This window comes from Mobula hypostoma, chromosome 4, assembly GCF_963921235.1.
Source record: "Mobula hypostoma chromosome 4, sMobHyp1.1, whole genome shotgun sequence".
In the NCBI taxonomy this organism is placed as follows: domain Eukaryota; kingdom Metazoa; phylum Chordata; class Chondrichthyes; order Myliobatiformes; family Myliobatidae; genus Mobula; species Mobula hypostoma.
In genome coordinates this window covers 17,611,965-17,637,435 of record NC_086100.1, presented here as the reverse complement: position 1 = coordinate 17,637,435, position 25,471 = coordinate 17,611,965, and the positions used below count along the sequence as shown (strand labels likewise).

General features: G+C 43.2%; 1 protein-coding gene across 1 annotated transcript in view; it reads right to left on the bottom strand.

Annotated features, from left to right (window-relative positions):
* mindy4b (MINDY family member 4B) overlaps positions 1–25,471 on the bottom strand; it is a 91,421-nt gene that overhangs the window by 25,018 nt on the left and 40,932 nt on the right. Inside the window, exon 10 of the mRNA XM_063044814.1 lies at positions 1,295–1,360. Coding sequence (XP_062900884.1) covers positions 1,295–1,360 — 66 coding nt within the window. The remainder of the gene's footprint in view (positions 1–1,294; positions 1,361–25,471) is intronic.

Here is a 25,471-nt window from a genome sequence, read left to right as displayed (position 1 = left end):
ACTATCAAGTTCTCAGGAGAATCTGAAGTCATTGTTCCATTGCACGAAACAGGACGGCCCGTGTATGTGGGTGGGAGGGAGGTATGGAACTTGTTTTGCTGTTGCTGTTTTGTTTCTTGGTATATTTATTGTTATTTATTTACCATCACGGTAACAGGTCCTTCCAGCCCAATGAGCCCACACTGCACAAAAACACCCGGGAGACAGTGAACCCACCCGTTGGGATGTGAGAGGACACTGAAGCACCCAGAAAGAACTCATGTGGTCACGGGGAGAACATACAAACTCCTTACGGTCATCAGCAGGAATTGAACTGGGGTCGCTGGCGTTGTGGAGTGTTACGCTGACCGCTATGTGCCTGTGCTACCCAGTGTTCTGCTGTTGTTCTGCCCAGCATGGCGGGCATGCTATGTTAACGCTGGAATGTACGGCAACACGTGCGGTCTGCCCCAGCTCATCCTTCGGTGTGCGGGTTGTTTCCACAAATAATGCACTTCACTGTCTGATTTTATTTATTTAGCCATACAACGCAGAGTAGGCTCTTCCAGCCCCTTCGAGCATCGCCACCCCAGCAACCCTCCCCGACAACAAACCCAATTAACCTTAACCTAATCACGAGGTGATTTACAATGACCACTTAGCCTATCTAGGGTATCTTTAGACTGTGGGAGGAGACTGTAGAAAACCAATGCATTCCACAGGTTGGACAACAGAGAGGCTCCTTATAGCAGGAGTAGGCCACCTGGCCCGTCGAATCTGCTCCACCATTCAATAAGATCATGGCTGATCTGGCCATGGACTCATCTCCACCTACCTGCCTTTTCCCCATAACCTTTAATTCCCCTACTATACAAAAATCTATCCAACCTTGTCTTAACTACTGTATATTTACGGAGGTAGCCTCCCCTGCTTTATTGGGCAGAGAATTCCACAGATTCACCATTCTCTGGGAATTGGACTCCAAACTCCGAAATGCCCCGAGCTGCAATAGTGTTGTCCGAACTGCTATGCTACTGTAATGTACATGTGATGAGTGAATATGAATCTGAAGAAACACCATCGCCAGTTTGTGCTCCACAAACTCCAAGACACAGCGATGGAATATTGACAGGATAATCTGTGAAGAGAGATAAGTAAGGGCACCCTGAAGGACCAGAGGGCCTATTTCTCCTGTACTACTCAATGGTTCCAACAAAGCACCCACTGAACTATAGAGCCACAAGAGATCTGCAGATGGTGGAGTCTGGAGCATCAACCAAGATGCCAACAGTTAATTTTTTGTCTTTGTACTTACACAGTGTATGTGGTCAGTCACAAACTGCTGCAGCTTTGCCTTGTCAGTGAAGTTAAAGAGCTGCAGCTAGGGAGAAATAAGAACAAGGTGTGACTGATTACAGATAACCTGGAAAGGAGTTAGGTGTCACAGTGGTCACTGGCAGACTCCCATGTAGAAAAGGAAACACGAGATTATACAGAGGAACACAAACAGAACATCAGAGGCATGAGCAAGCAACACCCTGTGACAAATCATTCCGTACAAACACAATGACTCTGCCCCAGTGTTTCTTCTTCTGTTGTTTTATGGCTGTTGGCAAACCGGCTTTAAGGTGCATTACCGCCATCTGCTAGACTGGAGTGTGGATCATTGGATAAACAGGAAAAGGGAAAAGAATTGCATTCCCTATATTCTATATAATAAACCTGAGTCTTTCAGATACTTCACGATACGGACCTGTATTTCTCTTGAATTCCCAGTTAAAATGTCTTCTATACCCACATCAGGTTTTTTTGTTTATCTTGAGCGCTCCTATCATCTTCACTCTTTCTTTTTGATACTTCTGACATTTTATCAATACATGTTTAACTGTTTCTGGTTGATTACAGTATTCACAGAACCCAGTTGGATGTTTCCCTATTTTGTGTAATGTGTAATTAAGATTAGTGTGTCCAATTCTCAAATGACTGATGATCACTTCTATCTTTCTATATCCACTTGACAATCTTTTGTATCTGACTTCTTCTGCCATGTCTACTCTATACATGTTTTAATAATGCTCTTGACTTCTGCTTTGCCAAGAGGGATCTGGACCTCTATTATAGACGATTTGAGCGACTGCTCAGCTATATTATCCACCTTTTCATTGCCCTCCACTCCACAATGAGCAGGACCCCAAAGAAAGCTTACTTCCATCCCATTTTTGGTCAGTGTATATAACTTGCATAAAATCTCCAATAAAATATCCTGTCTACTTTCTGATTTTAGACCATAATAAGACCATTTGGCCCATCGAGTCTGCTCCACCATTTTATCATGAGCTGATCCATTCTCCCATTTAGTCCCACTCCCCCGCCTTCTCACCATAACCTTTGATGCCCTGGCTACTCAGATACCTATCAATCTCTGCCTTAAATACACCCAATGATTTGGCCTCCACTGCTGCCCGTGGCAACAAATTCCATAGATTCACCACCCTCTGACTAAAAAAAAAATCTTCGCATTGCTGTTCTGAATGGGCACCCTTCAATCCTTAATTCATGCCCTCTCGTACTAGACTCCCCCATCACGGGAAACAACTTTGCCACATCCACTCTGTCCATGCCTTTCAACATTTGAAATGTTTCTATGAGGTCCCCCCTCACTCTTCTAAACTCCAAGGAATACAGTCCAAGAGCGGATAAACGTTCCTCATATGTTAACCCTCTCATTCCCGGAATCATTCTAGTGAATCTTCTCTGTACCCTCTCCAACGTCAGCACATCATTTCTTAAATGAGGAGACCAAAACTGCCCACAGTACTCCAAGTGAGGTCTCACCAGCGCCTTATAGAGCCTCAACATCACATCCCTGCTCCTATAGTCTATTCCTCTAGAAATGAATGCCAACATTACATTCGCCTTCTTCACCACCGACTCAACCTGGAGGTTAACCTTAAGGGTATCCTGCATGAGGACTTCCAAGTCCCGTTGCATCTCAGAACTTTGAATTCTCTCCCCATTTAAATAATAGTCTGCCCATTTATTTCTTCTGCTAAAGTGCGTAACCATACACTTTCCAACATTGTATTTCATTTGCCACTTCTTTGCCCATTCTTCCAATCTATCCAAGTCTCTCTGCAGACTCTGTTTCCTCAGCACTACCAGCCCCTCCACCTATCTTCGTATCATCAGCAAATTTAGCCACAAAGCCATCTATTCCATAATCCAAATCGTTGATGTACAAAGTAAAAAGAAGCGGCCCCAACATGGACCCCTGTGGAACACCACTGGTAACCGGCAGCCAACCAGAATAGGATCCTTTTATTCCCACTCTCTGTTTCCTGCCAATCAGCCAATGCTCTATCCACATAAGTAACTTTCCCATAATTCAATGGGCTCTTATCTTGTTAAGTAGCCTCATGTGTGGCTCTTGATTTGATCGAGGTTAATCCAGATAAACTGTCTGAACAGATTACAGCCTTTTGATATTATTTTCTTCTATCCAAGATAATGCACTCAATATTGCCATTAATTCTGTTGTATACACTGATAAATGGTTTAATGTTCTTTTCCTGATACTAGTTTTGCGCTGAGGAATGTAGACTGCAATACCTGTGTGGCCAGATCTAGGGTTTTTTGATCCATCCGTAAATATTACAAGTTCATTCTAAAATATGAGTCTATATATTCTTGTACTATCTGTTTGATTCCATACTTAGACTTTTTTAAAAGTTGTTGCAGGTTTTTATCTACTGTATGCATTATAAAGAGCCATGGAGGAATATCAGATATTGGAACTGTAGGGCTATATACCATTTCGTATAGACCATATTTTTGTGCTGCTGCATCCCCGGTCCATCCAAAGCTATTATAATTTGAACTATTATGCTCCCAGCTGTCTTTTAATATAGCTTTAGCTGGATGTGAGTAGTTATGCCCCATGATGTTAACCCAGTAATTTAGCATTAGCTTTAATCTTCTAAGCCTTAATGGCATTTCCCCCATTTCGACTTGAAGAGCTGATATAGGTGATGTTCTGAATGCACTACGACATATCCTGAGGGCCTGAGCTTGTTCAACACCAGCATTTTTAAATTACTTTCTGCAGCTGACATGTAAGCTACACTTCCATAATCCAATGTAGCCCTTATTAAAGCTTGATAAATATTTAATAGTGATATCCTGCTCACACCCCAGTCCCGTCCGGCAAGACCCCTCAAAAAGTTATTTATTTTTTTTACATTTGTTTGTAATTTTCTCGATTTGCTTTTTCCATGTAAGTTTCTCATCAAATAACAAACCAAGGAACCGAGTTACCTTTACCCGCTCTAATTTTTGTTCATATAATTCCATGGAAACTGGTTTGTTACTTCTTGAGAAACATATCCCTTGCGACTTACTTGTAGACAATTTGAAACCCCATTTATTTGCCCACTCCTCCACTTTATTTATTGCATCTTGCATTTTCCTTTGTATATACACGTAAATTAAATTTTTTCCCCTCACTCATAAAGCCCCGTAATCTGCACATAAGGATTTCCCCACACTATGTTCAACTTGTGCAAACATAGAACATAGAATAGTACAGCACAGTACAGGCCCTTTGACCCACAATGTTGTGCCGACCCTCAAACCCTGCCTCCCATATAAGCCCCCACCTTAGATTCCTCCATATACCTGTCTAGTAGTCTCTTAAACTTCACTAGTGTATCTGCCTCCACCACTGACAGTACATTCCACGCACCAACCACTCTGAGTAAAAAACCTTCCTCTAATATCCCCCTTGAACTTCCCACCCCTTACCTTAAAGCCATGTCCTCTTGCATTGAACAGTGGTGCCCTGGGGAAGAGGCGCTGGCTATCCACTCTATCTATTCCTCTTATTATCTTGTACACCTCTATCATGTCTCCTCTCATCCTCCTCCTCTCCAAAGAGTAAAGCTCTAGCTCCCTTAATCTCTGATCATAATGCATACTTTCTAAACCAGGCAGCATCCTGGTAAATCTCCTCTGTATCCTTTCCAATGCTTCCACATCCTTCCTATAGTGAGGCAACCAGAACTGGACACAGTACTCCATATGTCATTTATCACTATGGAAAATAGTAATGGACTGCAGACACTACCTTGTGGTGTTCCATTTTCAACCAAATATGTCCTGGAGTACTCTGTTTCCACCTTGACTTGAATTGTTCGACCAAAAAGAAAGTCGAGAGCCCAATTATATAATTTTCCTTCCACCTCTAGTTCTTTCAATTTAATTAACACTCCCTCTTTCCAGAGCATATCGTATGCCTTTTCTATGTCAAAAAATACCACCAGGACTATTTCCTTATATGTTTGAGCCTTCCTAATTTCAGATTCCAAGCTAAGTATTGAACCTACTGTAGTTCTTCCTTTACAAAAACCGCTTTGATAGGGAGAAATCAGATTTCTTTTTTCTAGAAAGTATGTAAGCCTATCAGTTATCATTCGTTCCATAAGTTCACCTAGCTGTGAAGTTAGTACAATTGGTCTATAATTTGTTGGGTCTGATGAATCTTTACCAGGTTTTAATACTGGAACAATAACAATGTTTCCATGCAGTTGGTAGTTTACCCATTTCCCATATTTTATTAAACAATCTCTGTAGAACTAGAAGTGCACTTCTTGATAAATGCTTCAGCATAATACCCCATACTTGATTCTTCCCAGGAGAAGTTGGCCGCACATTCATAATGGCTCTTTCTGTTTCTGTTATGCTAATAAGTGCATCCAGCACTTCTTCTGATGTTGCTCTTTTGTCCAGAGTTCCTGAACTTCACTTAAGCCTCTCCTCCCTTTGCTGTCTAGCCTGGACCATCAAATTCTCCGAGCTATGTATGTCTACAAAAGTCTTTGCCAATATTGCTGCTTTTTCTACATTGTTAATTGCCATTTTGTCCTTACTTTTTAGCACAGGAATCTCTTTACTACTTCCTATACCATTCATTTTCCTTATCATGCCCCATATTTCTGACAGTTGAGTTTCTCTTCCAATTTTGTTACAATACTGTCTCCAAAATGCTCGCTTTGTCTGATTGTTTTCTGAACTTCTGCTTGTGCTCTTTTATATTGATTTAATGTTTCTACCAAATGTTGTCTTTTTAACATTTTAAATGCTTTATTTCCTGCTTTTATACTTCTGCTACATTCACAATTCCACCATGGAACATTTTTCCTCTTTCCTGTACCTTTACTTTTCGGAATTGTTTCTTCTGCCGAATTTACAATTGCTGTGACCAATTTATCATTCATTTCTTCAATATCTGATATATTTTCATCTAAAATCTTTGTGCATCTTACTTCACTTCTTTTTTGAAATATTTCCCACTCTGCCTTATTTAGTTTCCACCTTGACACTCTAGGTCCTACATTTTGTTCTATTTTAACCTGAATCCTTGTGAGTAAGGGATAGTGATCACTTCCTATTGTAGTTTGTTTCAATACGTTCCAAGTACTGATTCCTGCTAATTCTCTACTTACAAATGTTAAGTCTATTGCAGTTTGTGTGTTTTGGGAAACATTATATCTCGTACCTTCTCCATTATTTATACATACCAGTTTTTCATCATCTAGAAATTCTTCTATCACTAATCCATTTTCATCCACATTTTTACATCCCCATTGTGTACTGTGTCCATTGAAATCCCCACACCATATTATTTTTCCTTGCATCTTACCACCCACTTTGTTTAATGTATCTTAGCTTAGTCTTCTATGTGGATTATAATAATTTATTATTACCAAGCTTTCTCTGCCGATCCATATTTTGATTATTATTGATTCATACTTCTGCCCTATGTTGACTATATTATATCTCATCCCACTGGCTATAAATATTGCTACTCCTCCACCGGTGCCATTGCTTCTAACCCTCCTAATTGCTGTATATCCTTGTAAAACAAAATCTAATTGTGCTTTCAACCATGTTTCTTGTATACATAGAATCTGAGGTTTTTCCTTAAGTTCTGATACATATTTCTTAAATTCTTGACCATTTGCGATAAGACTCCTTGCATTCCATTGCAAAATATATATTGCCATTAAGATCCCGCCTCCCCTGCCTGTAATCTGTTTGATCCTCCATTCAGTGTTTTTTCAACTGCTTCCCACCTAAGCCCTGGAATACCAAGATATTTTTCTGCAGACTTGACTATAATTTTAATTTTTTCTGTTCTTTTGTCTGTTTTCGCTGAACAGTTAATTGCATCTACCATAAACAGTACGAAATCTTTTCTACTCATTATTAGTGTGTCCTTATTTATCATATTACAGCCCTCACAGTTCTCCGGTTTATTATTCCCTGTACTTGTTTGCTTAGTAGCTTTCTCCTTTTCAGCGAAACCTTTCACTGCCTCAGCATAACTAATCCCTTGAGTTACTTTTAACATATTGTATCTCAGCCGCCTTCTTGCTATTAATGCACCCTCGATAAGCTGCACTGTGCTCCTCGCCACAATTGCAACATTTCAGCCTAGCTCCTGCTTCACACTTCCTGTATTCATGTTCTCCAGTGCATCTCCCACATCTTTGTTTCCCTCTGCAGACCGCCGTAATATGCCCAAATTTCTGACTTTTAAAACATCTTAAAAGTCATATATATATATTCTGACCTCATAACACATATACCCCAAATAAACTTTAGTTGGAAATCTCTCTTCATCAAAGTTAATCATCACCGATAAACTATCACACTTTTTTCCGTCTCTTGTAACTTCCAAATGTTTGGTCTCAATATTCTTAGCTCCTTTTAAGTTCTGTTTAATCTCATCCATAGTAACTTTTGTTGGTATCCCCGAAATAATTCCTCTAGTCCACTTTCTATTGTTGAGTATTGAGTATTGTACTTTTTTGCCATCTATTTTACTTAATCTTATCACTTTGCCTTGCTGAGCGCTATCCCAACATATCACTAATAGCGATCCATTTCATAATACCTTGGCTCTTTTGACTTCGCCTATAAGTTTGTTGATTACCTTCATCAAATGAATCAGGTTCCAATCCCCAAAAGATGCCCCGTCTTCGCTCAGTCTTGTAAATGCTTTAATCTCATCTTCTTTCCATTCTTTTGCTATCCTTTTTCAATCATCCCCTGACCCCTCAGAATTTGACTGCTCATACCTCTGTTTTCTTTTCTTACTCTTTACACGCCATTCCTCTTTCCCACTATCTTCCATCTCTAACTCACTTCCCGAATTGTCACTTCCTCCTGCCATCCTCCGTCCATTCACGGTCCAGTTCTTTAACCAACCGCTGTCATCCTCCGAAGAACCAGAAAAAATCCAAAGCAAAACACTGCATGCAGAACTCCAGTCCCCTCCCTCCTGCTCCAGTGCTGTCTGTCTGTATCTTGTTTTACGGCGGTTGGCATCCAGCTTAATGGTGCATTACCGCCACCCTCTGCTCCAGAATGTGCACTAGACGTACATTCTAAATCCCTTCACCCAATCGCGCACGCGCACACACACACAAACCTACACTTTACCCTCCCATCTTTGACCATCCTAGTATCCTATTCCTGTTTATCTGTCATATCCTATAAAAAACCCTGTACCCCTTAAAAACGCTAAAAATACCCAGACTTGTGCTCTCTCACCCATGCCCAGCAACCCTTTTAATGTGAATTCCTGCATCCCCAACTCCCTTAATTTAATTCTCATCATCTCTCTCTGTATCCCATACTTCCTGCAACACAAAACTACATGTTCTACTGACTCCTCTTCCTGACATTCCTCACACAATCCTGTCTGGTGTTTCCCTATCATTTTCAATGTTTTGTTTAATGCACAGTGCCCCAGCCTTAACCTAGTCCACACAATTTCCTCTCTTCTGTTTCCATTACCTACCCTAGTAACTGCAACACTCTTTTGTATTTGATATAAATGCCTCCCTTTCCCCTCCCTGTCCCATCTTTCTTGCCACATTCAGTTGACTTTTTCCCCAGATGACACACTCAGCCTCTGCTTTACTGATACTAATGTGCATTTCCACATTTTCTTTCTTTAACGCCCTCTTTGCCAACTCATCCACCCTCTCATTCCCCTTCACCCCTACATGTGCTGGAACCCATAGAAATTTTACCTGACCTCCCTGATTTGCAATTCTTGTAACTAACTGAAGGACTTCATAAAGTACATCTTGCCGACTGTTTGTGTGAAAAGACCTTAAACTTGCTAGAACTGAGGATGAATCTGAACATATCAATGCTTTGACTTGTCTGGCTTTCTGCACCCATTGCAACGCAACCAACACCGCCAGCATCTCCACTGTAAACACCCCTAACTTATTAGATATTCTTCTGCTGATTCCAATTTCTTTTGCTGGTATGACCACCCCAAACCCTGTCACTCCTGTTTCAGGTTCCTTCACACCATCCGTATAAATGTGAGTATAATCACTATATTTATCCATCACATGACAGTTAAATGCATTTACCAAATCTGTTTTATATCTTTCTTTCCTTTTTACCTCTAACAAATGCCAGTCTATGTCAGGCCATACAAGCTTCCATGGAGCTACAACCGGATAAACTACTGAAGGACTTATCCTCAGATCAAACACTCTACATTCTTTCGCGATATCATTCCCTACCCGACTAAAGGTATCCCTCTGAAACCTCCCATTTTCCCAGCACTCCTGCAACACTACTTTAGCAGGGTTAGAATCATTGTGCCTATGCACGTTAGCCATGCCCCTACAAGTTAGCTGCTCCAGTGCTGTCTGTCTGTATCTTGTTTTACGGCAGTTGGCATCCAGCTTAATGGTGCATTACCGCCACCCTCTGCACCAGAATGTGCACTAGACATACATTCTAAATCCCTTCACCCAATCACACACACACACACACACAATCCTACACTTTACCCTCCCATCTTTGACCATCCTAGTATCCTATTCCTGTTTATTCGTCATATTCTATAAAAAAACCCCTGTACCCCTTAAAAACGCTAAAAATACCCGGACTTGTGCTCTCGCACCCATGCCCAGCAACCCTTTTAATGTGAATTCCTGCATCCCCAACTCCCTTAATTTATTTCTCATCATCTTTCAATGTATCCCATACTTCCTGCAACTCAGAACTACATGTTCGACTGACTCCTCTTCCTGACATTCCTCACACAATCCTGTCTGGTGTTTCCCCATCATTTTCAATGTTTTGTTTAATGCACAGTGCCCCAGCCTTAACCTAGTCCACACAATTTCCTCTCTTCTGTTTCCATTACCTACCCTAGTAACTGCAACACTCTTTTGTATTTGATACAAATGCCTCTCTTTCCCCTCCCTGTCCCATCTTTCTTGCCACATTCGGTTGACTTTTTCCCCAGATTACACACTTAACCTCTGCTTTCCTGATACTAATGTGCATTTCCACATTTTCTTTCTTTAACGCCCTCTTTGCCAACTCATCCACCCTCTCATTCCCCTTCACCCCTACATGTGCTGGAACCCATAGAAATTTTACCTGACCTCCCTGATTTGCAATTCTTGTAACTAACTGAAGGACTTCATAAAGTACATCTTGCCGACTGTTTGTGTGAAAAGACCTTAAACTTGCTAGAACTGAGGATGAATCTGAACATATCAATGCTTTGACTTGTCTGGCTTTCTGCACCCATTGCAATGCAACCAACACCGCCAGCATCTCCACTGTAAACACCCCTAACTTATTAGATGTTCTTCTGCTGATTCCAATTTCTTTTGCTGGTATGACCACCCCAAACCCTGTCACTCCTGTTTCAGGTTCCTTCGCACCATCCGTATAAATGTGAGTATAATCACTATACTTTTCCATCACATGACAGTTAAATGCATTTACCAAATCTGTTTTATATCTTTCTTTCCCTTTTACCTCTAACAAATGCCAGTCTATGTCAGGCCATACAAGCTTCCATGGAGCTACAACCGGATAAACTACTGAAGGACTTATCCTCAGATCAAATACTCCACATTCTTTCGGGATATCATTCCCTACCCGACTAAAGGTATCCCTCTGAAACCTCCCATTTTCCCAGCACTCCTGCAACACTCCTTTAGTAGGGTGAGAATCTTTGTGCCCCTGCAAGTTAGCCCAGTAGTTTGCCATCAGTTGCATCCTTCTTAGTTCCAAAGGCATTATTCCCATTTCTACCTGTAGGGCTGACACTGGTGACGTTTTAAAAGCTCCACTGCACACTCTCAAGGCCTGAGCCTGAATCACATCCAGTTTCCTTATAAGAGACCTAGCTGCTGATCCATATACTATATTTCCATAATCTAATACAGATCTTACTAAAGCCACATACATTCTCTTCAAAGCTGAACAACTTGCTCCCCATTCCCTACCAGTCAAACATCTCATCACATTTATTACTTTTTTACATTTCTCCTCAACTTTCCTGATATGGTCTGCCCATGTTAATCGTGAATCAAATATAACTCCCAGAAATTTAAATGATGCAACCCTTTCTAATTCAACCCCATACATCCTTAACTTCTTCCCTACCTCAACCCTTTTCCTGGTAAAAAAATACAGATTGAGTTTTGTCTACTGAAAATCTACATCCCCAATCATAACCTCACTCCACCACTTCATCAATTGCTTCTTGTAGTTTCCTGATTATATGGTCCATGTTCCTGCCTCTTTTCCACAAGGCCCCATCATCCGCAAACAGTGACCTACCTATATCCACTGGTACCTTTGTGAAGACATCATTGATCATAATCATGAAAAGTAATGGGCTAATCACACTACCTTGAGGTGTGCCATTTTCCACTATGTACTGTTTTGATAATTCTGATCCAATCCGAACTTGAATTTTTCTACCAAACAAAAAATCTTTAATCCAATTAAAAACTCTCCCACCAACCCCCATCTTGTGCAGTTTAATTAATAATCCTTCCTTCCACATCATATCATAGGCTTTTTCAATGTCAAAGAACACTGCTACTACTGACTCTCTATTTGCCTGGGCCTTCCTTATTTCAGTCTCTAACACAATCACTGAGTCCATGGAATTCCTCCCCTTTCTAAAACCACTCTGATAACTTGCCAGCATTCCCCTTTTCTCAAGCTCATATGATAACCTTTCTGTTATCATCCTTTCCATTATCTTACATATACTTGATGTTAATGCAATTGGCTGTAGCTAGTGGGTTTTGACAGATCCTTGCCAGGCTTCCTTATTGGAATTACTACTGCTTCTTTCCATGCACTTGGTAATCTTCCCTCCTCCCACACTCTGTTATAAAAATGCAGCAACTTCAAGAGCGCTCCTTCTCCTAGATTTTTTAGCATCACAGAGCATATCAGATCTTTCCCTGGGGAGGTTGGTCTCGATCTCTTCATTGCTCTCACCATTTCTGCTAATGTAAATGGATCATCAATTATATCATCTGTTCCTTCCCTCCTGCTTAACACACCTGAGTGTTGGCTCATTATTCTTTCCCTTCTTCTTCTCCCTTCTTCAGACAAATTTTCTGAACTGTGTATCAGTACAAACAACTTGGCCATGACCTCAGCCTTATCCCTACTGGAGACTGCAGTTTCCTCCTCAGATATCATTACTGGGAATGGGAATATCCTTCTATCTCCTCCCATCCTCTTAATCATCCCCATATCTCTCCCACAGGTGTTGTTCTTCCTACCTTGTCGCAAAAACTCCTCCAACTTGCCCTTTCAGCTTGACGTATAGTTCTTCTCACCACTGCCTGTGCTTTCTTATATTGAACCAAATGCTGCATATTATGGGTTCTTTTAACTAGCCTGAATGCTCTATTTCTGTTTTTTTACAGCCTGACAACATTCCTCTGTCCACCATGGTACCAGTTTTCTATTCATCCTATTTTTACTCCTAGGTATAGATCCTTCTGCTGCCATGATAATTGCTGAAGTCACCTGACTGTTTAATTCATCTACATTTCCAGAAATATCAATCTTTGTCAACCCTTCTTCACTCAACTTCTGGAACTTACCCCAATCAGCTTTTTCAAACACCCACTTTGGGGTTCCGCCACCTGGTCTTACTTCAACTCTTTCACCCACTGAACACAAAACTGGGTAGTGATCACTGCCTACTGTTGAAGCAGTCCAAACTCCCCAGTTACTAATGCCAGCCAAGGTATTAGACACTAACGTAATATCTAACACTGACTCAGTTCCTGTTGTTATATCTATCCTTGTGCCGCTACCATCATTCATACACACCAAATCCCTTTCTTCCATCAAATCTTCAATTACCTTCCCATTTGGATTTGTAATCTGATCCTCCCATTTGTGCTATGAGCATTGAAATCTGCACACCACACTACTTTATGTCTGGTTTGTCCTTGTATCTTTAATAGGCTGTCCAAATCCAACCTTTTACATGGATTGTAGTAGTTAATTATAACCACTCCCTCCCCTCTCTCCCACACTTCCACCACTATGTATTCCTGATCATCTCCTTTTTCCAGTACCCTATATGGTATACCTTGCTTGATTAACATAGCACAACCCCCTCCTCCCCCTAGATTTCTATCTTTCCTTATCATTGTATACCCATATACTACAAAGTCTAAAGTTGGTTTCAACCAAGTTTCCTGAATACACACTACATCCGGTTTTACAACCATTTCTTTAATAAAGTGCTTGAATTCCTGGCTATTGGCCAGTAAGCTCCTTGCATTCCATTGTAAAAGAATCACCATAATTAGTATTAACCAACACATGACACTTCCTGGCTTGACTGATTACTGAGGTTCTCCCTCACTTCCTCCCATGTCAGTCCTACTAACCCTAAATGGTTTACTACTGCTTTTACCACCAGCTGAATTTTGTCACTTTTTGACTTTACCTCAGCAGTACTATTAATCACTCCTGCAATGAATGTTACTAGAGCCTTTTTGTCTACATAAATCCTGTCATTTGTTCTTTGTTGCACCTCTCGTATCCCTATTGCTCCCTGTTCATTAGGAACATTATTCTGTTCTCGTGACATTCTTACAGCTTCTGCATAAGTGATCTTTCTTTTCACTCTTATTTCTTGAATTTTAGTCTCCCATCTCACAACCTCACACCCACTATATGCAACATTATGAGCTCCTCCACAATTGCAGCATTTTGGTTGAACTCCTGTTCCGCACTTTCCATATTCATGATCATCCCCGCATCTAGCACATCTCCTCTGACTTTTACAGTTTTTAGCCACGTGTTCAAACCCTTGACAATTATAGCACCTCAGTGGCTTTGGCACATACACCCTTACTGGGTAACTCATGAAACCCAGGAACACCTTCCTTGGCACTCTTTCTTCTTCAAATTCAATCAATACTGATTCACTTTCCTTTTTCACTCCCTCCTTTGTTGTTTTCAGTCTTTGAACATTCATTACTTTCCCTCCTTTGATATTCCTCTTTATCTCCTCCATATTTATACTCATTGGTATCCCTGTAATCACTCCTTTACAACCACTGTTTTGTGCTCCCACCCTCCCAGTGTATTCCACCTTGCATTTTCCTATCTCTTTTAGCTTGATTACTTTCTCAAGTTGTTCCTCATTCGCACATCTTACCAATAAGTTGCCATCATTAAGGACTTTTGCAAATACTATTTCCCCTATCTTATTTGTCAGAGTTGTTGTTAGCACAAATGGGTTAATTTTCTTCATATGTCCGTGAGCCTTCTCATTAAACCTAATTATGACAACACCTCCTCTCTGAGCTTGTTCATCTTTCTCACTTTCAGAGCTTTCTCCACTATCATTTCTTATTCTTTTATTCCCTTTGTCTTGGTTCTTATTCATCCGACCCCTCACTACCTCCTCATTCCCTTTATTTCTCCCTTCACACTAATCCACCCCTCCCCAGCTGCCTACCTCTGGTCCCAAGTCTCTATCCCTCTCCTTCTCCACTTTCTTTCCCTCAACCCCACCTCTTATTTTGTCCACCATTACCAGACCCACACAACCCCCTCCCAGCAATTTCTGTTCCTTCCCCATTCTCTTTCCCTCAACAGGTTCCAAAACACACTCACACATCAAGACAACCACTGGAGAACACCACCAGCCCTGCTCCAGTGCTAACCGAGAGTCCTCTTTAAATAATCACGAAAATGTGAGAAACCCATGCCAGTCACAATTAACATGACAAGATTAAACAGAAAGCACAAGTGCTTAACAGCTCTAGTTAAGGCAACAATTAGTAAATACAGGTGCTTGAGAAACCAAGAAGCCCAATGCTCTCCAGCAAGCCACAGGGCTCAAGACATAAAGTTTTTGACTTCTCCAGTGCGTTCAACACCACCCGCCCTGCTCTGCTGGGGGAGAAGCTGACAGCGATGCAGGTGGATGCTTCCCTGGTGTCATGGATTCTTGATTACCTGAATGGCAGACCACAGTACGTGTGCTTGCAACACTGTGTGTCCGACAGAGTGATCAGCAGCACTGAGGCTCCACAGGGGACTGTCTTGTCTCCCTTTCTCTTCACCATTTACACCTCAGACTTCAACTACTGCACAGAGTCTTGTCATCTTCAGAAGTTTTCTGATGACTCTGCCATAGCTGGATACATCAGCAAGGGAGATGAGGTTGAGTACAGGGCTACGGTAGGAAACTTTGTCACATGGTGTGAGCAGAATTATCTGCAGCTTAATGTGAAAAAGACTAAGGAGCTGGTGGTAGACCTGAGGAGAGCTAAGGTACCGATGACCCCTGTTTTCATCCAGGGGGTCAGTGTGGACATGGTGGAGGATTACAAATACCTGGGGATACGAATTGACAATAAACTGGACTGGTCAAAGAACACTGAGGCTGTCTACAAGAAGGGTCAGAGCCGTCTCTATTTCCTGAGGAGACCGAGGTCCTTTAACATCTGCCGGACGATGCCGAGGATGTTCTACGAGTCTGTGGTGGCCAGTGTTATCATGTTTGCTGTTGTGTGCTGGGGCAGCAGGCTGAGGGTAGCAGACATCAACAGAATCAACAAACACATTCGTAAGGCTAGTGATGTTGTGGGGATGGAACTGGACTCTCTGACGGTGGTGTCTGAAAAGAGGATGCTGTCCAAGTTGCATGCCATCTTGGACAATGTCTCCCATCCACTACATAACGTACTGGTTGGACACAGGAGTACATTCAGCCAGAGACTCATTCCACTGAGATGCAGCACTGAGCATCATAGGAAGTCATTCCTGCCTGTGGCCATCAAACTTTACAACTCCTCCCTTGGAGGGTCAGACATCCTGAGCCAATAGGTTGGTCCTGGGCTTATTTCATAATTTCCTGGCATAATTTACGTATTACTATTTAACTATTTATGGTTCTATTACTATTTATTATTTAAGCGGCAACTGTAACGAAAACCAATTTCCCCCGGGATTAATAAAGTATGACTATGACAATGACTATGTCTCTTGCCACCCATAAAGTTGTTGAGAGATGGATGAAATACCAGAGAAATGGGATGACACAGCAACACTAGGTCAGTTACCAGTTGATCCATGCTTGAGATGGCATCATTGATGTCTGTGAGGATCTGGGAACCTTATGTGGTTATGGACAAAGGATGGAGGTGAATGTAATTGCTCTAAAACTCAGGACAGGCAAAGGAGACCAAACATCTAGCTTACATTTTCACTATTATTTCTCTTCCCGTGTAGGCGTAGAACCTTCCCTGATCCTAGCGGGTTCCAATGTCAACGAAATATTTGAACATTAAAGAAACACTGTCGTAGAGAATAAATTTAGGTTCACCAACTTGTGGAAAAGATTAGTTTAATAAAAGCCATTTTTGAAAGTGGTTGACTTAGGAATTACATTTGCCAGGAGGTTGGTGTAATTTTCACATTTAAAAAAAAATACAGTTTGAATAGATCTCTAGTACGATAAAGATGAACTCTAAATTTTTCATTCTATCTCGTCGTGACCTTGCATCTTATTTGTCTACCTGCACTGTGCTTTCCTTGTTATTGTATCTGTAACTAACACGATACTGAGGTTGGTAAGGAAGTGTGGAAGTGGAGTGAATGTTTCTATAGTCTAGGACCAGAGGGTAAAACCTCAGAACAGGGTTTCCCTTTAGAAGAGAGATGAGGAGGAATTTCATTAGTCAATGGTAAATCTGTGGAATTCATTGCCACAGATGGCTGTAGAGGCCAAGTCATCGGGGTTATTTAAATCAAAGGTTGATAGGTTCATGATTATTAAGGCCTTCAAAGGTTAAGGGGAGAAAGGAGGAGAATGGGGTTGAGAGGCATAATAAATCAATCATGATGGAATGGCAGAGTAGACTCGATGGGCTGAGTAGCCTAATTCTGCTCCTTTGTCTCATGGTCTTATTCTGGATTCTTTTATTGTTCTTCCTTTTGTACTAACTCAATACACTGATGTTTGGAAATGTGCTCAGCTACTCTTTATAATTCACTTACCTCTGTGGCTCTTAGATGTTTCTATATGCTCCCAGTCATTGATATTAGTCACCGTGTGTGGCTCAGTGGCCCTATTAGATACACCTGTACACCTGCTTGTAAATGCAAATATCTAATCAGCCAATCATCAGGCAGCAACTCATTGCACAAAAGCAAGCAGCCATGGCCAAGAGGTTCAGTTGTTCAGACCAAACATCAGAATAGGGAAGAAATGTGATGGAAGTGACTTTGCCCATATTGGTGTCAGATGGGGTGGTTTGAGTATCTCAGAAACTGTTGATCCCCGATTTTCATGCACAACAGTCTCTAGAGTTTACAAAGAATGGTGTGAGAGAACAAAAGAGCACGCAGTGAGCACAGTTCTGTGAGTAAAAATGCCTTGTTAATGACAGAGGTCAGAGGAGAATGGACAGACTAGTTCAAGCTGACAGGAAGGTGACAGTAACTCAATTAACCGCACATTAAAACAGTGGCGTGTAAAAAGCAATTTTGAACACGGAAGACACCAAACCTTGAAGTGGATGGGCTACACAGGAGAACACCATGAACATACACTCAGTGGCTATTTTATTAGGTATAGGAGGTACCTAATAAAGTGACCACTGAGTGCCTAATGGTGTCTGACATGCCGACTGCGAATTCAAATAAATTATTCTGCTGGAAATGCATTTTGATTACAGGTCAAGTAGAAATGGATTAATCTACACTTCTGGGATCATTGAGAAATTTAATAAAGCACATGAAATATTCCCTGTGGTCCTGTGCTCGTGGGGAAAATAAACACATCTATTTGGCCAATGTGACAGAATTATTGTTCACTTGCAGTTTAATTTGTTGACTTTCAAAGAGGCAAATCACAGTCAGCATGCTCCAAGTTTGCAGGCTTTATTTTGTTATTAGAATCCTGCAATTTAAAAGTAGGCTGCCTATCAAGATTGTGGATGGAATATTTCCCTTTGGTTGAGAATCAGTGAAGTGTTGTATTGGATGTATTTTTATGTGCAGAGAGACTGCCAGATTTAAATGTTCTGCAAGTACAGGTCAGATTGTTGGGCTCTCTCCTGCCACCGCTGATCTACATCTTAACTCAAATGTGCCCCAGGTTTTAGAGCCAAAGTTGTGAAGTCTCAGAATATTTCAGCAGGGAAGGGTATGTGGTAAACCATATATATATATATATATGTTGTAACTGGGTTGAAAAGTGGCAAATGGAGTTTAATACAGACAAGTGTGAGGTATTGCACTTTGGAAGGACAAACCAAGGTAGAACATACAGGGTAAATGGTAAGGCACTGAGGAGTGCAGTAGAACAGAGGGATCTGGGAATACAGATACAAAATTCCCTAAAAGTGGTGTCACAGGTAGATAGGGTCGTAAAGAGAGCTTTTGGTACATTGGCGTTTATTAATCGTAGTATTGAGTATAAGAGCTGGAATGTTATGATGAGGTTGTATAAGGCATTGGTGAGGCCGAATCTCAAGTATTGTGTTCAGTTTTGGTCACCAAATTACAGGAAGGATATTAATAAGGTTGAAAGAGTGCAGAGAAGGTTTACAAGGATGTTGCCAGGACTTGAGAAACTCAGTTACAGAGAAAGGTTGAATAGGTTAGGACTTTATTCCCTGGAGCGTAGAAGAATGAGGGGAGATTTGATAGAGGTATATAAAATTATGATGGGTATAGATAGAGTGAATGCAAGCAGGCTTTTTCCACTGAGGCAAGGGGAGAAAAAAACCAGAGGACATGGGTTAAGGGTGAGGGGGGAAAAGTTTAAAGGGAATATTAGGGGGGGCTTCTTCACACAGAGAGTGGTGGAAGTATGGAATGAGCTGCCAGACGAGGTGGTAAATGCAGGTTCTTTTGTAATATTTAAGAATAAATTGGACAGATAAATGGATGGGAGGTGTATGGAGGGATATGGTCTGTGTGCAGGTCAGTGGGACTAGGCAGAAAATGGTTCGGCACAGCCAGGAAGGGCCAAAAGGCCTGATTCTGTGCTGTAGTTTTTCTATGGTTTCTATTTCTATGGTTACCTGTCTGGACACGCCCCTGTGGCTCCTCCCACAGACCCCTGAATAAAGGCGATTGGGCCTTGGCTCCTCCTGTCAGTCCAGGGGCAGACACTCAGCATGCTGGAGGTCACATTTTGCTGTGCATAAAAGCCTCTCAGTATTTACTCTACTTCCAGTCTTTTGGAGTTATTGATGGTGCATCAGGGTGGTACAGTAGTGTGGTGCTATTACAGTGCCAGTGATCAGCGATTGGAGTTCAATTCCTGCTGCTGTCTGTCAGTACAATTTGTACTGTTCCGGCCACGTAGATGCCATGGTCAATGAAACACACCAGTCCAAGAAAGAAATCATGTGCCTCTGCTTCCTCAGAAAGTGGGGTTCCCCCCGGATCCTCCGGATTCCTCCCATATTCCAAAGATGTCTAGGTTGGTAAGTTGCAGGTAAGCTATGTTGGTGTGGGAAATTTGGCAATACTGTTACGTACCCCGTAACTGGGTTGCCAAACCAGCAGAAATGGATCACTCAGTTGGAGTCTGGAGTACTAGAACTAAGAAAGTTTTATTAAGGAAACAAGCAACACAGTAATCGAAAGGATAATAAATGCAACAGTTCAGTGATGATAAACACACATGTGCACAGAATTAAGATAACAGCATCAATCAAGCTCTATCGTTGTCTAGGGGTAAATGACCAATTTCAAAATGACTCAAAGTTCAGTCCAGTTTAGTAGTTCAGTTCGCAGTAATCGTTGCCATGGCGGTGGACAATGTGGGGGAAGAGAAAGATAGAATAGGAACAACTCATCATTCAGAACGGCTTCACTCACAGACCAGCAGGATGGCTCACAGACCAGCGAGATGGCTCACAAACAGCTTTTTGGGCGGGTCCTTGGTGATGTCACCTGAGGTCACCGACTGTGACCCCTCCTCCAGATGCGGTCGATCCTCTGCAGTGAACCCGGCACCCAGGCAAGGGCGGACACACGCCGGGTTCCCGCTGATCGTACCTTTCCACCCTTGTCGTTGTCTGGCACTTCTCACCCACTCGTGAGAAGCGCACCGCTTCCAGGGTCTCGTTACCTCGGGTGGCGTGTGTGTCTGTCTTAGCGAATCTGTCCCTTTTTATCCCCCTGCTGGGGTATCGCCTGTCCATCACTTCAAACAGTTCAGGGTTCAAAGGGGGGAGCCGCTCCAGACAGCTCTTCCTCCCACATCCCTTCATTACACATCTCCAGACGCTGCTCCATTGTTCCTTATCTCTCCTTCCCCTGAGGGCAGGTGGCAGACCAACTGCTGATGCCACTGATGCTAGCCCAGGCCAGCAAACATCTTAATTTTATGTGTATTCTCGTAACACTTCCCCCCTTTAAGGATTTTTACCGGGAGGTAAAAATTACAAACATGACTACATTATCTGATACATACACAATATACATCTTTAACAGTTATTTAGCTAATACAGAGAATTTGAAGCTGTCAACACCTTGACAGACAGTCATCACATTTTCTGTTCCTTTTACACGTGTTATTAATAATCCCTTAGACCAGGCTCCAACTCAGCAAACTTCATAGTGGCCAAAAACACTGATGAATTGCGACCAATGTAACCTCTCATTTGGTTTTGTCCCGGACCACAATAACAAGGGTCGTCCCATTCCGACTCAGTTTTCTCTCGCAAGGGCTTAGTAGGAGGGGGACGGGTATTGACCGCAGAGTTATTGCAAAACTTCCTGCAGTACCCCTCCATCTCCAAGAGCCTTCTGAGGGCCCTCTTGTCTGTCGGGGTTGGGAGGTCAGCGATAGCCTGCACTGTAGCTTGCATCACTGCCAGCTGCCCCTGTGTCACCACAATTCCCAGGTAAGTGACTCTCGTGTGGCCGAATTCATTTTTTCCAAGGCTCACTATCACGCTGGCTTCAGACAGCCGTGTTAAATTGCCAATACACACCTCTGTGTTCATCAGCCCTTTAGTCACTGAATTACTCAAAAAATATGGGTGTTGTTTACTTGGCCGCCCTATTGTAACCGACATAACCCAACGTCCCAGTTCTTTGCATTTCCTCGGGACAATCAAACACATGGGTGCGAGTCGTTTAATTACTCCTTCGGGGATTAAGGGAGAGACCTTATCAGTAGACCTGGCCAAAACAATAGCCTTCTCCCATCTGACCGATCCCATCCTAATCTTTTCAAAATGGTTTTTTCCTCTTATCAAGGGGCCCCTAGCTTCATTGATTTCCACGCTAACACCGACTAGGTTTGTTAGCATATCAAAAGCCGGTGACCGTCTCAGTTCGCGTCGGTCATGATCAATAACATTCTTCCCCCTGGGCAGCCGGTAAATCTCTTTCATGATTCCACCAACTGTTTCCTCCAGCACCGCAAAATGTCCACCGGGGGGTACCTCGTGGGCCATGTTAAAAACCTCATCCCCATAACTCTTTTGCACCACCCCCCACTCCTCATCTGCGGATGCTGTACTTGATTTCCCTTTCTTCCTTAGCACCTCCTTATCCGCACAATAGCTTGTCAAGGCTGTGTCAGAGAGAGCGGTCTCGGCCAAAACCATCAGCCCCTCGTCTCGCTCCTGCGTCTGCACAAATTCTTTCCTGGCTACTGCTACGTCCGTCCCAGCTCCCTCACTACCTCTTATCTCACTACCCCCTGTCTCATACAAGGTTGGCAGAAATGTTTCAGCCAAATTCACCATCGCGGGCGGGGCCTCCATGCTGGCAGGCTGACCCGTCAATCTCACGACTGGGAACACGATTCCTCCGGCGATGTCATTACCGAGCAAGACTTCCACGTCTTTCATCGGTAATTCGGACCTCACCCCGATCGTGACTAGTCCAGAGACCAGGTTGCTCTGTAAATGTATCTGGTGCAAAGGGACTGACTCTGTCCCTTCCCCAACACCTTTGACCTCTACCTCCCCAGTCTGGGTCTCTGAGCTAAACTCTAATACACTCTTCAGTATTAGTGACTGACACGCTCCCGTGTCTCTCCAGATCCGCACTGGAACTGGTTTTAACCTCTTTTTCACTGACACCAGTCCGGCCGAGATAAACCTCTCGCGCCCTTCCTGGACTTTTTCAGACCTGTCCTTCCCTAGCGGTTCGCTTAACAGCTCGATACAGCCATTCAAAATTTCCGCTTTTCCTTTCCCCGTCTCCTTCCTTGGGGCAAAGCACCTGGACGCAAAGTGTCCGACTTTCCCACAATTATAACAGACGACCCCAGGAGACTTCCTACCAGACTGCTCCCGGTCTACCTTATCCTTTTCACTAGTCCCCGGCTTACTTTCTGACTTTTCCGGTGGACTCTCCCCGCCGTCCTGACTACCCTTCTGGTAGCCTTTACTCGGGGCAAACTTCATTTTATGCGTCAACGCATACTCATCCGCTAACTTAGCAGTTGCGGCTAACGTGGCTGCCTCTTTCTCATCGAGGTAGGGTCTCATACCCTCAGGGACACAACCTTTAAACTGCTCAATCAGAATCAGCTGCAGCAGTCTGTCATAATCCCCCTCTACCCCTTTCGAGGCGCACCAACGCTCACAATATGTTTGCATCTCACGAGCAAACTCCAAATACGTGCGGTCCCACCGCTTCCTCGCATTCCGGAACCTCTGCCGGTATGCCTCCGGGACCAACTCATAAGTCCTGAGGATGGCCTCCTTCACCACCTCATACTTCTGGGCATCTTCCGCGGATAAGGCGGAGTAAGCTTGTTGGGCCTTCCCTTTCAGTACACTCTGAAGTAAGACAACCCACTTATCCCTCGGCCATTCCTGACTTATAGCTACTTTTTCGAAGTGGAGAAAGTACCGATCCACATCGGTATCGTCAAATGGGGGAACCAGCCTAACCTCCTGGGTCGCCCGGAACCCTCCACCTTGGTTCGGCACGAGCCCCTGCTCGGCCCTTATCTTTAACTTCTCCAGCTCAAATTCCCTTTCCCTCTGTTTCTCCTCTCTCTCCAACTGCCTGTCCCTCTCTCTCTCTTCTCTCTCCAACTGTCTTTCTCTCTCTTGCCTTTCTACCTCTTTCTCTCTCTCCCGCCTTTCTAACTCTCTCTCTTTCTCCTGCCTTTCTAACTCTCTCTCTTTCTCCTGCCTTTCTAACTGCTTCTCTTCGTGTTCTAACTGCCGTACCCGGAACTCGTGCTCGAGTCTCAGTTTTTCAAGCTGTACCTGTACCGCGTCTCCAGCAGGTTTTTCAATAGACACCACCCCCAGCTCACCTTGGGGAAACACACCTTTAGATACATAGTGCTCCACAATAGCTCTGTGTATCTCCTCTCTCCTCATTGTCGACTTCACCTTAGCAAGATTCACCCGTTTTGCCACAGCTATCAATTCCGATTTCCTGGCATCCTCTAATGCCTCCAAGGTCGGCGCCTTTATAAATTCCTCAACCTCCATTTCTGCTGTTTGTCTTTTCTTTCTTTCGGGAATTTTAACCCAATCAATTTACTCCGTCCCAAATTTAGCGTTCAAAATCCCGGACGAGCCCCCACTTATGTTACGTACCCCGTAACTGGGTTGCCAAACCAGCAGAAATGGATCACTCAGTTGGAGTCTGGAGTACTAGAACTAAGAAAGTTTTATTAAGGAAACAAGCAACACAGTAATCGAAAGGATAATAAATGCAACAGTTCAGTGATGATAAACACACATGTGCACAGAATTAAGATAACAGCATCAATCAAGCTCTATCGTTGTCTAGGGGTAAATGACCAATTTCAAAATGACTCAAAGTTCAGTCCAGTTTAGTAGTTCAGTTCGCAGTAATCGTTGCCATGGCGGTGGACAATGTGGGGGAAGAGAGAGATAGAATAGGAACAACTCATCATTCAGAACGGCTTCACTCACAGACCAGCAGGATGGCTCACAGACCAGCGAGATGGCTCACAAACAGCTTTTTGGGCGGGTCCTTGGTGATGTCACCTGAGGTCACCGACTGTGACCCCTCCTCCAGATGCGGTCGATCCTCTGCAGTGAACCCGGCACCCAGGCAAGGGCGGACACACGCCGGGTTCCCGCTGATCGTACCTTTCCACCCTTGTCGTTGTCTGGCACTTCTCACCCACTCGTGAGAAGCGCACCGCTTCCAGGGTCTCGTTACCTCGGGTGGCGTGTGTGTCTGTCTTAGCGAATCTGTCCCTTTTTATCCCCCTGCTGGGGTATCGCCTGTCCATCACTTCAAACAGTTCAGGGTTCAAAGGGGGGAGCCGCTCCAGACAGCTCTTCCTCCCACATCCCTTCATTACACATCTCCAGACGCTGCTCCATTGTTCCTTATCTCTCCTTCCCCTGAGGGCAGGTGGCAGACCAACTGCTGATGCCACTGATGCTAGCCCAGGCCAGCAAACATCTTAATTTTATGTGTATTCTCGTAACAATACTTACAGGCTGCCCCCAGCACATATTCGACCGTATTTGTCACTGACGCATCTCACTGTGTGTTTTCACATATATTGGACAAATGATCTTACTGCCCGTTGCGCCGCTGGTGCTCAGGGCAGCGATAATTGTCCTCCATTTCTGTCTGTCCATACCACTGCACACAGAAAGAGAAGGATTCTTCAGTGCTGTTCCCATAATAATTTTTCTGACCAGTCAGTGTTGTTAGCCCTGAACCTGGAGGATCGTTGGATCACTCTTAGGCTGGCCACTCTTCTCTTTGACCTGTTTGGCATGGGTGAACCCACCAAGAGTCAAAGCACAAGGCCCATATCTCTCCGTGTTATTGAGGCACGCAAGCCTCCAAACCCTGCGACAAGGTCGTAGTCCTGTTGGAGGAGCTGGCAAATAAAGCTAAACTTTACCTTCAATCTTTGGAACATTTGACCTGTTGTGTCTGTGTGAGAGCAATGCGACAAATTCCATTCTACTTCCCTCCCCGCACCGCCCCGCAAACTCCTTCCTTTCAGATACTTATTCAGTTCACTTTTGAATTTGCCTCTGGGTTAACTCCCTGTCATTGAGTCAGACAGCACACAGGCAGGACGTCTGGTCCTCCACGTCCACACTCACCATCAAGGATTAATTTACACTAGTCATATAATATAAGATGATAGAGT